Below are 12,243 nucleotides of genomic sequence, written 5' to 3'. Positions count from 1 at the left end.
TAAAAATCAAATTGGCGCGCTCCCACTCTTCTTACAAGTCAAATTGGCGCGAACCCACTCTTCTTATTTTCTATTTATTTGAATTTATTTCTTCGTTACTCACTCATACGAAAACGCAGTAAAGAATAAAAGCAAAATCCTTGCAAAAACGCAAGGGTTCCTGGTGCCTTGAAAAATTAGCCGAGACCACAATCTAAGTTACATAAAGACCCGGCGGTATAATTGGGATTTATTTGTATAAGACTATTTAAATATACTGGGATATCTTTTGGGACATAATTCCTTTTAGTAGCGACATCTAGTGCATATTTGCGGATACCGCCAATAGCCCCGTATTTTTAAAAATTAAATTTCCCATTTTCCCAAATGTACAAAAACTGGTACATTTCTTATACGTTGGTACATTTGATCACTTTTTTTTTTAAATTATACATTTTTAATATGCCTGATCTGTGTTTAAATTTTCTTATAATTTACATTTTATTGTAACAAATATCTCTGTTCCACCGGGCAGAAATATTGAATTTTTTAGAGACTTAACCATGATATATTGCAAAATGGCACCGCCATCACTACACACACAATTATATTTTGTGAGCTACAAAAACAATGGCGTGCAGGCCCAATTCTCATAAACAATATTTTTTGTTTAAAAGAGTTTTTAGAGGATATATTCTGATGATAGGTAAGTAAACTAGTGTCTTTTGAGAAATACAATTTTTTATACATTTTTGTTGAACTTGGTAGAATTTTTCAACATCGATTAGTTCGTTTATTTTTGGCGGGCAACCGATAATTGTGGTCGGAGCATTACACGTTTATGGAGCTATCGTAAGCCACTTCTCTTTATTTAAATTAAAATATTCACTAAATTAAGACTAATTAATTTGATGTAAAATCGGCTCAAGTTGTTTGCCAGGAATGCGGGGGCTACCAAAACTTGTCCAAGGACCGTAATCATTATATATTTAGGGGTAATTTTTCTTATTTTATAAATATAAAACGATAGCGAACTTTAATGTTTCTAATTATCGGAAATTTGCTTGTAAATGCACAAGGTATTAATCAGGTATTTTCATTAGTGAACTGAAGTACCTGCTGAATGTGTCCATTTATTACTCATAAATCTTATTTTTCAATCTAGTATTCGGGTGTAACTAACTTGACATCTTATATTGTAAAATATCGATAAGAATATTCATTGAATCTGCTGTTCAATTGAGCTGACTCTGAACGAAATGTGACATTTGAAGAGCTTGTCCAGCCCTATTTATTGTTACAGTAAGAAGTTGTTAATTACATTTTTAGACAATGATTGAGATGAATAAGGCTGCAATTGGGATTGCAGCAGGACTTGCTGGCACATTGTTCATAGGATACTGCATTTACTTTGACAAGAAACGCCGTAACGACCCTGACTACAAGAAAAAAGTCCGAGAACGTAAGAACATGCATATAAGATTTTAGATATTTCTATTGCAATAATAATATACATATGTATGTGTGCATGTGTGCAGGTCGACGCCGCAATCGTAAGACTGGATCCGCCAAGCAAGGAATGCCAAATCTAAATGACCACGAAGCCATTGAAAGGTATTTTAATAGTATTCCTTTTCATTACATAATATAAACTGCACGTGTGCCGTTGTGTATGTGTATGTATGTATATATTTTGTGTACACTGTAGGTGACTACATGACCACAACCGTCGGGAATAGTCTGACAATTGTATTGAAAAGCTGTATGGAGTACAGCTTAATCGCAATTGTTTATTGTGTTTCGGGCAGTAGAAACCGGCGGCTTTATGTGTACATATGTATAAAGAATGTGGAAAAGTTTATCTACGTTTTTGTATTCAATACCTTTACAAGAGTTTTAATTAATGGCTTCATATTGTTTTTGTACATTATATATATAGTTACATTTTCTCTAGAGGTATTTACGGCATTTATTAAATAAGAGTATTCTTCGTTTTCAGATATTTCCTTCAAGAAATCCAGCTTGGCGAGACCTTGATAGCTAGCGGTAATTTCGAAAGCGGTGTGGAGCATTTAGCAAACGCCATTGTAGTATGTGGACAGCCAGCTCGTCTATTACAAGTGCTTCAGTCATCTCTGCCGGCCCAAGTTTTTGCCATGCTTATTCTTAAAATGCAAGAGTTTGGTAATAGGGCTGCTGAATCTAACGAGGGACTGGTCGTTTCTGGGTCAAGCTCGGGACAGGCTAACAATTCAAATATATTAGAAAGCTCTGGAAATGTAACTATTGATGACCTGGAGTAAATTTCCAAAATTAACTATTGAACTTAAAGCTTAAATTTGCGTAAAAGTAGTTGAATGCTACATATTATAATTTAATATTCGATACATTTGTATTGTACAAATATTACTGTTAACCAGTTCACAACAATAAAAAATCGTAAATTATACCACAAGTGAAATTTTATTGAATTTTTTTCTCATTTTTGGCTTGAGTATCTCGTCTATTCTACTAAAGGACGCGAATACCGATAAGCGATAACTTTTGTTTGCAAGGAAGCGAATTTACATCAAGTGCATACATACACATATGTATGTATATAAGAGCGAAGGACTGATTTTACGAAGTTTTGTTATTTCGATTGATTTTGAATTGCAATTAAATCATTCTAAAGCTCTTTGAATAAAAAAAATTTAATTTATCGGTATAGTAGTGGATTATCATTATTATGGTCAAGCGAACATATCAAAATATGTATTTTGCGCAGAACCATGATAATTTCGTTCTAAACTAAAAGCTATGCATTCAATTGACGGTTTATTAGTTTGTTCGTGTATGTGTGTATACCGATTCATACACATGCCGTAATTTTGAAGGTGAAAGCTTTAGTTCTATAGGCGAAGAATCTTAAGTGTCTTATTTGTCGCTGGAAAGGCAGGAAGTAAAAACCATTTGCACATTTAGAAAGCCAAAAAATCGATAAAATGAGAAAATGTTCCTTAAAAATGTTGCCAAAGGCACATACCTTTTTAACTAAAAGGTCCAGCATTGGATACCGTAAGTATAATACATAAATATTTAAATTCAACATATATATATATATATATATATATGTATGTATGTATGTATGTATGTATATGAAAATGTAATAGTTACATGTACATAATTAACATTGCAATCATATTTTAGAAGTAAACTGTATCAAGGCTTATTCTACCAACCCGGAGCCCAAGGAACCTATTGTGCGCACAAAAACTATTCCAGGTCCAAAGTCAATAGAACTTAAAAATCAATTGAGTGCAGTACAGGTAAATTTTTGTCAGTCTATCTGGTATATATAGCATTATCACATTTATTTTTTGTATTTTACTTAGAGCACGGGCACTGTTCAGTTTTTTGCCGATTATGACAACTCGAGAGGAAATTATATTTCCGACGTTGATGGAAATGTCTTACTTGATGTTTATACACAAATTTCTTCAGTTCCTTTAGGTTATAATCATCCAAGGCTCTTAAACATTTTTAAGGATGAAAACAATTTAAAAAGTTGGTATACTTTACATTTGAATAACTTATATATTCAATAACTTATAATTTACAGCCTTGGTTAATAGGCCTGCGTTGGGCGTATTTCCTGGAAAGGAGTGGCCAGAAAAATTGCATTCAATTTTGATGAATATTGCCCCCAAAGGATTGAATAAAATAACAACAATGATGTGTGGATCATGCTCAAATGAAAACGCATTTAAAAGTATTTTTATTTGGTAAGTATACAGTTATTCAAAACAAGTTAAATGAATGATAGATATTGCAATAATCAAAATACAAATATATCAAAATGTTGTATTTACAGGTATCAAAACAAGCTTCGTGGTAATACTAAGTTTACTACAGATGAAATGAACTCGTGTATGATTAATATGCCACCTGGCGCACCAAAATTGAGTATCCTATCATTTAAAGGAGCTTTTCATGGTCGTACATTAGGAGCATTGTCCACAACACATTCAAAGTACATTCACAAGATTGACGTCCCATCTTTTGATTGGCCTATTGCGTCATTTCCTCAATATAAATATCCTTTGGAAGACAATGTTGCCGAAAATAAGAAAGAGGATGAAAAATGCCTAAGTGAAGTGCAAGATCTTATTGCCCAATATAAGAAGAAGGACATTCCAGTTGCTGGGGTTATTGTTGAGCCAATTCAAAGTGAAGGTGGCGACAACGAAGCTTCGCCCGAATTTTTCAGAGCCTTACAAAAAATATGTAAGAAAAATGGTGCTGCCCTTTTGATTGATGAGGTTCAAACTGGAGGAGGAAGCACAGGAAAGTTTTGGTGCCATGAACATTTCAATCTGGAATCTTCACCAGATGTCGTAACTTTCAGTAAAAAGTTGCAGCTTGGAGGTTACTTCCATAATGATGATTTTATACCCAATGAACCATATAGAATTTTCAATACTTGGATGGGAGATCCAGGAAAAATTATTATGCTTGAGGAAATATTGAAAGTAATCAAAGACGAGAGTCTAATGAATAATGTAAAGACCGCTGGCGATGTCTTAAAATCGGGCTTGCTAGGCCTTGAAAAGGAATTCCCGAATTTATTAAACTCAACTCGTGGACGTGGTACATTTTTGGCAGTTAACTGCTCCAATACTAAAGTCAGAGATAATGTAGTGACCACATTGAGGCAAAATGGCATTCAAACTGGTGGTTGTGGAGATATCGCTATTCGCTTCCGACCTGCTTTGGTATTCAAAGAATATCATGCCAATATTGTTTTGGATCGCTTTAGAAAAGTTTTGAAATCAATGTAAGCTAATAGTATTCCATTGAATGTGCTCTGAATAATAAATGTTTTAAACTCATTTTGTACAGCTTATTATTTTTAAGTTATAAATTTGGATATAAGTTTGTAGATTATCGTAGAATTTATTTGTTGGTGCGATCTGCTAATACTAGAATATATTCATAATAGAATCAAAAACTATTTACTTAATTATTAGCCGCAACCTACAGATATTACAAAATTAATTTCTACAGTCGTCAGGGATACAGCATAAAAACCGTCAGTTGGCAAGCATGGCTAAGGTGACCAAATTATCAATCATCGAACTTATCGATAGTTGTGCGTAGTTTTAACATCCCTAAATTGTATTGATTTGATTGTGTTTAGCTCAAGCATTTGTTTTGGTGTTTAAGCGATTTATAAAATTAACCTGGTTTAGTTTTGAAGTGGCCTCAAGTAAGGAATTGTTTGGATTGCTGTCAGGTAGGTGTTTTCAATGTTGTGGTCACAGTGAAAATTTTATAAAAGAAACTCATCTGGGTTGTGTTCGTGTGTGTGTACTACACAGCAGTGTGTATGTATGGACATGTGTGTCGTTCAAAATTCGGTCATATAAGTAGTAATTTATATGTTAATATGCCAGCTTCTATTTATAAAATGATAATGTTGTGATCCCCTGAATGTTTTGCTCAGGGTAAAAAATAATGTCAGGCCTGGCTAAATTTCTCGCACATGTAATGTACAATCATTTGTCCATACATATGAATGCACTGTGTATGTGTGTTTTGTATACTGAGAATTTGTTTATTTTTTTTGCAAGAAATGCAAAAAACGTGCATGTTCTTCCAAACTGGAGTAATTTTTTTTTATTGATATTTCTCAATATTAAAGCACCAACTTGCAATTAGAATTTTATTCGTACTTTTTGCTCTAGTTAAATACGCTCACTCACACATACATAATACGTCCATAACGAAGAGTTATGCATATGTGTATTATGGATCTATGTATGTATGTATATATTAATACATATGTATGTATGTGTTATAGTTGCAGTTTCAAACACGGCAATTTTGTTTTTTGTTTTGTTTACAAAGGCTAATGGATACGCCGTTTTATATATTTACATATACATATATAAATATATGTATATATGTACATACCTATGAATGCATTCATATATGTATGTACTTATTTACACTTACATATAAAAATCGCGCATATAGCAATATAAATCTAAGCTAATTTTGTTTTTAGTTTCATCCGTCTAGTATATTAGTTTATTTTATATTTTGCCCGATAGGTTGTTAACCTTAAGCTTAGAAAATCTTAAAAATCGTTATAAACTATGTGTGTATATAATTGAAACCGAATGACATGGGCTAATTAAACTTTTTTGACTCTTAATATTTTAGGGGCTTCTCTTGGAACATGCCGAATAAAATGTGAGTAAACATAAATAAATATGTATACATTGATATTCTAAATAAGCCAGATACTATTATGTTGCTATGTCACTGCGGATTTGGTACATCTTCGCAATGGATCTTTATATCAAACTAAAAAGCATGCAAATGGCCGGCAATAATATCATTAATAATATAAATACGCAGTCGATGCTTTTTAAAACGGTAATAGTGATTCGGCAAGCCGAACCGACATTTAATTCAAAATAACTGTAATATTTTAAAAAGTATTACTTGTCGCTTACATGCATGGTTAACACCTTATGTATGCGTTGCTAACAATATCTGTGTAATTTGGGTGTGTACCTGATCTTAATTTGGATAAAATACGTGTAAGGTCTCTCGTAAATCAGTTTATGAAACTGGTCATCTTCAAAGATAGAAAGTAAGTAAATAAAATGATTTTGATAATCGATTGTTGTATGTATATACATACTATTACTATTACTATTACATTAAATCGCGACATTCCCATTATTTAATTTTTTTTCAAAGTCAGTCGGTGTTTAAACTCATTTGATGGTTTTGTTTTTTGTTTTTACAGTGTTTGTCTTGTTTCGCTTAACAAAAATAACTATTTTTACTAATTTTGCAATATACGTCCATTTGAAAAAAAACCTAAATATTGTGTAATGAACAAATATAAAAACACCATGTGAGAGGTACACCTCTTCTACAAACGTGTGAATTGTTCAGAGTGGACTAAATAAATTTGTTTAAGATAAAAGACGTTTAATTCGTTTATGCTCTCTTGTACAGCTTCTGTAATAATTTCTAATGGCGCAAATTAAAAATTGCTTGATAAAAGTAACTTCTGACCGCTCCTAATAAATGAATTTTTAATTATTCAAATTCAAATTCAATAAATTATATTTTCGTAAAAATATATTCTTTTCATAGCAAGTCATCAGTCTTTTTTTCACCTTTTGGAACCCAAGTGTTACGGATATTCCTATGTTATAATTCCTGTATTTTCAAACGAGATCTATGTTTTTAATTATGCTTTTTTAAATTCAGTTCAGAATTACGTTTTAAATACAGAGAAATTAAGTAATCGATATATACACACATGCGATAGTTCTTAACTACGTAGATATCCCATTTAGTATACTCAAGTTAGAATAATCGTAAAGTAAATTTTTGCGTAAAGATTTTTATATTTATATGTAATTCATGACATATTTGTTCCGTGTAAATACTATCTGTTCAAAGGAATGAAACGTTCGTTTCCTTTTCATATTAATGGTGACGGTTGGCAACCCTGCAAATGAACAAGAAGTTATTGCTGTGTACAGAAAAAATTGGTAACTCAATAATCAGACTGTATACAGATAATTTAGCGCATGCGCGTAAATAAATGCTTTTTAGTCCTTTGTACACTTAACGTTTACAATTGACTGTGTAATAGTTAAAAAAGGACTTATTCGTAGCATTAAAAAATATAAAAATTTAATTTAAATGCTGGACAACAAATTAATACATATCGTAAACATAGTGCAATATTAGTAAACACAATTAAACTGATTGTGTAGCTCATAACACATATAAACATTGTGAAAAGAAAGACATCTCTGACCAATTGAAACGCCACTTTGAAAGCACTGATAAATTCAATATAATTTTATAACAAGTTAGTTAAAGTGAAAATCAACCTTTTCCATGGGGTGTTTAAGTAGTAAAGATCGTTTGACAAAAGAGGATATGGAGTTTTTGAAAACTCACACTCGATATGATGAAGCCACCATAAAAGAATGGTACAAAGGATTTAAGGTAAGTAATACCCTTGGTTAAAGCTTTTCAACTCTCCCATTGTTGTAAACGTTTGTGTATATTTGTAGCAAGATTGCCCTAATGGACGTCTGACACCTGCAAAGTTTGTTGATATGTATAAAATGTTTTTCCCATCTGGCAATGCAGAAGAGTTCTGCGACCATGTCTTTCGAACCTTCGATATGGATAAGAATGGATATATTGACTTTAAGGTAATTGAGTTAATCATATTTAATGAAAAAAGCTTTTATCCATTTTTTCACTTTTCATTTTAAATGATGGTTTTAAATTATTAGAATTGAATTCGTTTACTATTTTCATTTTTTTTTAATTAAAAATATACGTAGGGTAACTGCAAAAAAAGGGCAAAGAATACGATGTAAATTCGAATTTTTATTTATGAAATGCTTTGACTATTGGAAAAACTAGTAGCAACCGTTTTTTGCGTTGGTGCTTCTGTTTCCGATGACTTTCAACGAAAATGCTGAAAAGATCGGGTGATTTTTTATTTTCATTGATAATTAATTATAAACAATATTTACATAATTTATTTTAAGAAATATATGCACACTGTTTTCAGATGCTTTTATAAAAACGTATTTTATTTAACATATTTTCCATACTGAATAGTTAAATCTATCAGTATTTGATTGTACGTTGATTTTCAACGTAGAATTTTTGATTCTAATTTAATATTATTTCATTGTTTGTCTTTTTCACTCATAAATAATATATTTCTAAATAACACATAAATTGTAGTAAAAAGAAGAGGTATTTATCATTTGTTTTAAGCTTAATACTAATTCAGTTAAATAAGCTTTCCAATATTTTTTGTAATACATGTATATTTATTTTAATATTACTTTTCTAAATTCCTATTAAAAACAACAGTTCTACTACACTCTTTCGGAAAGATCGATTGCAGGAACGATTTTAATTCTTTAAATTTTGGTATTATCGTTATTATTTACGAAATTGCAACGCTTGTAAATATAAGCACTAATTAATACTAATTTTATCTGTATATTCTCTATAGGAATTTTTGCTCGCGATAGATGTTACTTCAAGCGGTACACCAGAAGAAAAACTAAAATGGGCCTTTAGAATGTACGATGTCGATGGCAATGGCGTCATTGACATACAGGAAATGACAAAAATCGTTCAGGTATTTACAATTATCACACTTTGAAGTCGTTTAATCAGGATGAATGTTTTTATTAATGTTGTAAATACATTAAAACTCCTGATGTTAAAATATTTTTTCAGTACATACTACATATATATCCTATCTAATTGCATATTCTCATTTGTTCTGTGACCTGCAAGCTCATCTGTTGCAATATTTTCTTTTCAATCGATTAACCTGTATGCAAATAGGAACAAAAGGGAAAACAAAAGAATAAATTAACTCAAGCAAGCAAAAGAAACAAGTTGTATTGAGCGAGCACAGCTAAAGTAAAACCTGCATAGATTATAAGCTACTAAATTCTCTTATATGGCGTATATTGATTGCTAATAAGCATTAGATAAATATTTTGAAACAGTTTTTTTCTGTGTTTCGAATTAAATAGGCTTCGTAGTTTAAAAAAAATGTATTTAAACATATTTTTATTTGCGTTTTTTGTTTATTTTTTTTAGGCAATCTATGACATGTTAGGCGCATGCTCATCAAATCGTCCCGCTGACTCTGCGGAAGAACGAGCAAAAAATATTTTTGCCAAGATGGATGAGAATAACGATGGTCAATTAACTCAAGATGAATTTTTAAAAGGATGTTTGCAGGATGAGGAGTTGTCAAAAATGCTGGCACCTTAAATATTTATATCCCATAATATGTGTGTATTTGATGAAATCAGTAATGAAATGTATAAATATTTAATTTATATTTCTTACACTAAAATTATATAATAATAATGAAAAATAAGCATTCGTTTTTTTTTTTCAGAAAAAGAAACTTACTATGTATGATATATATGTTTTACTTTTGGGATGATATTTATACGAGATGCAACGCATCTTTGAGATTCTAAATTACAAATACATACATTGTGCACACCCAAATTTTCTAAGATGTTGTTGGTAATATAAATCATGAGAGCTTATAAATCGCTTAGAATTGCGTAGTTCTTATTAGTTATAAAGTAGGTATTCTGATTTATTACTCTAAGTAATGCATTTTAATGGATTCTGTGCAAAAGTCTCAATTCAATTATGCTTAATATAAATTTGTACAAATCCTTTTTAAAACTTGCAAGGGTCCAGGTAACTTAAATGAAGACCCAAAATATTTAAAGACTTAACAAAAACCACTTCTTTATGTCTTTTTTAATATGTTATAGATAACACGAATGGATTCTATGTAAAATTTTTGGAATCTCAAGGCTATTACCAACTGTGATGCAGCTCGTCTATTATCCTACACTAAGGTATATTCATTCATAATATGCATTCTTTATTATATTTTTATTGAAATCTCCATTACAAATTCAATGTACTCAAAAATGTATTTTAGCTTAATATTTAAAATTAAATTTTCATTGGGCTAAAAGCCTAACATTTGTTTCGAAGTCTGGGAAACCCCAATGGTTTAATGCTTAAATATTATAAAATACAGTGCTTAAAAGTCAAATCTGAGGGCTCTGTGTTAAAAAAGAAAATACATTATTGGATTTGTTTTTTGGATTTAAAAAAATATTTGTTTTTCTTTTAAGACCACTATAATGAAATCAGCTTTCAACAATGGGAAAGCAAAATAGTAAACTTAAACCCGAAGTCTTGGAAGACTTAAAACAAAACACGGAGTTTACAGGTAAATAATTAATGCAAACTTTTTATCATCGCAAATCACTAAGTTTCTGAACTTAAATGTATTTCAGATGCAGAAATTCAAGAATGGTATAAAGGGTTTTTGAAGGACTGCCCAAGTGGTCATTTGTCCGTGGAAGAGTTTAAAAAGATATATGGGAACTTTTTTCCATATGGCGATGCAAGCAAGGTATGTTGTACTATATTTGCTTTTGCATATTGATCAAAGCAAATACAACTAAATTGTATTTACATATATTTTGTATATTGTACATATATTTATTTAATATTTAAAAAAAATAACATATTGTACACAATTTAAATTTTTTATACCTATTTTTTTGTACTCTGTGTATAATAAAAATATATTTATTTAGTTTGCAGAGCACGTATTTAGAACATTCGATGCCAATGGGGATGGCACTATAGATTTTCGGGAGTTTTTATGTGCATTGAGTGTGACCTCCCGAGGGAAACTTGAGCAAAAACTTAAATGGGCGTTTTCCATGTATGACTTGGACGGGAACGGATACATATCGAGACAGGAGATGCTTGAAATTGTCACGGTAAGTTGCATATTTAACTAAATGATAACCAGGGGAAATTATTTAGAAATTAATTAATATCATCATATTTATAGGCAATATATAAAATGGTTGGATCAGTTATGAAAATGCCAGAGGATGAAAGTACTCCTGAAAAAAGGACGGATAAAATTTTTCGTCAAATGGACAGGAATAAGGATGGCAAATTAAGCTTGGATGAATTTATAGAAGGTGCGAAGAGTGACCCTTCAATTGTGCGACTTTTGCAGTGTGATCCGCAAGCACATTAGATTAATAGAAATACAAAAACAAGCAATAAACATTTAAACGTGAATTAATTTTATATCATTTCCAAAAATAATGTACTCTAAGCCAATTTTGTGTCATTATTTTAAACAATGCAAATAAAAGATAAATCGAATTAATTCAGTCAAACTAACCTTCATTTAGGTTCAAAATGTTTGAAAATTTGTAGTTTTTTTAAATCAAGTTGTACATTTGTATATAACTGGCAATGGGAGATGTAGCCGACCCCATAAAGTATATATATTACATATATATATTTAAGTAAGTAAAACGAGTCTATAAATATGTCCGTCTGTCTTTCCGTATGAGCAATAACAATTTGGGCACTAGACTAGAGTTAACAGATTTGGCATCTGGATACGCTGCTGACGCTTTAGTGAAGGCGTAGTGTGGTGCGTAAGCTGTTATGTGTTATGTTATGCTACGCTCTTGTCAATGTGTATGGTTAATTTGGCTGCGCTCAGGTTGAATGCGTTTTTATTTTTAAATAAATATGAACAGATTTGTGATTTGCAATTCTGCTATGTCTGACGACTATGTGATCACAAGGCAGCGTACTTGGACCAACACTATATGTTCT

At 31.1% G+C, this 12,243-nt stretch overlaps 4 protein-coding genes across 6 annotated transcripts; all 4 read left to right on the top strand.

Moving 5' to 3' along the window:
• Nucleotides 1-1,209: 1,209 nt before the first annotated feature.
• LOC108599113 (mitochondrial import receptor subunit TOM20 homolog B) lies at nt 1,210-2,398 on the top strand. The gene is made up of 3 exons (XM_017985873.2): nt 1,210-1,441; nt 1,518-1,593; nt 1,979-2,398. Exons 1-3 carry the CDS (start codon nt 1,312-1,314, stop codon nt 2,280-2,282), a joined length of 510 nt encoding a protein of 169 aa, XP_017841362.1. The 5' UTR covers nt 1,210-1,311; the 3' UTR covers nt 2,283-2,398.
• Nucleotides 2,399-2,827: 429 nt separating this feature from the next.
• Nucleotides 2,828-4,844, top strand: LOC108598716 (4-aminobutyrate aminotransferase, mitochondrial). Its single transcript, XM_017985432.2, has 5 exons — nt 2,828-3,036; nt 3,169-3,287; nt 3,354-3,525; nt 3,581-3,743; nt 3,833-4,844. The coding sequence occupies exons 1-5, from the start codon at nt 2,964-2,966 to the stop codon at nt 4,797-4,799; spliced, it is 1,494 nt and encodes a 497-aa protein (XP_017840921.2). The 5' UTR covers nt 2,828-2,963; the 3' UTR covers nt 4,800-4,844.
• Nucleotides 4,845-5,192: 348 nt separating this feature from the next.
• LOC108601112 (neuronal calcium sensor 2) lies at nt 5,193-9,842 on the top strand. Of its 3 annotated transcripts, XM_017989029.1 has the most exons (6): nt 5,193-5,254; nt 6,187-6,216; nt 7,869-8,007; nt 8,076-8,219; nt 9,044-9,172; nt 9,646-9,842. In XM_017989029.1, exons 3-6 carry the CDS (start codon nt 7,897-7,899, stop codon nt 9,820-9,822), a joined length of 561 nt encoding a protein of 186 aa, XP_017844518.1. In that variant the 5' UTR covers nt 5,193-5,254; nt 6,187-6,216; nt 7,869-7,896; the 3' UTR covers nt 9,823-9,842. The 3 variants fall into 3 exon arrangements, with proteins under 3 accessions (XP_017844518.1, XP_017844519.1, XP_017844517.1); XM_017989030.1 differs by lacking the exons at nt 7,869-8,007; nt 8,076-8,219 and having other exon boundaries at nt 5,199-5,254; XM_017989028.1 differs by lacking the exons at nt 5,193-5,254; nt 6,187-6,216 and having other exon boundaries at nt 7,414-8,007.
• Nucleotides 5,196-11,747, top strand: LOC108601110 (neurocalcin homolog). Its single transcript, XM_017989027.2, has 7 exons — nt 5,196-5,254; nt 6,187-6,216; nt 10,347-10,433; nt 10,719-10,816; nt 10,884-11,002; nt 11,190-11,378; nt 11,453-11,747. Exons 4-7 carry the CDS (start codon nt 10,747-10,749, stop codon nt 11,645-11,647), a joined length of 573 nt encoding a protein of 190 aa, XP_017844516.1. The 5' UTR covers nt 5,196-5,254; nt 6,187-6,216; nt 10,347-10,433; nt 10,719-10,746; the 3' UTR covers nt 11,648-11,747.
• The last annotated feature ends 496 nt before the right edge of the window (nt 11,748-12,243 follow it).

This window comes from Drosophila busckii, chromosome 3L (assembly GCF_011750605.1).
Source record: "Drosophila busckii strain San Diego stock center, stock number 13000-0081.31 chromosome 3L, ASM1175060v1, whole genome shotgun sequence".
NCBI lineage: Eukaryota > Metazoa > Arthropoda > Insecta > Diptera > Drosophilidae > Drosophila > Drosophila busckii.
The sequence above is the reverse complement of the archived record's forward strand: the minus strand, read 5'-3'. Positions and strand labels throughout refer to the sequence as shown.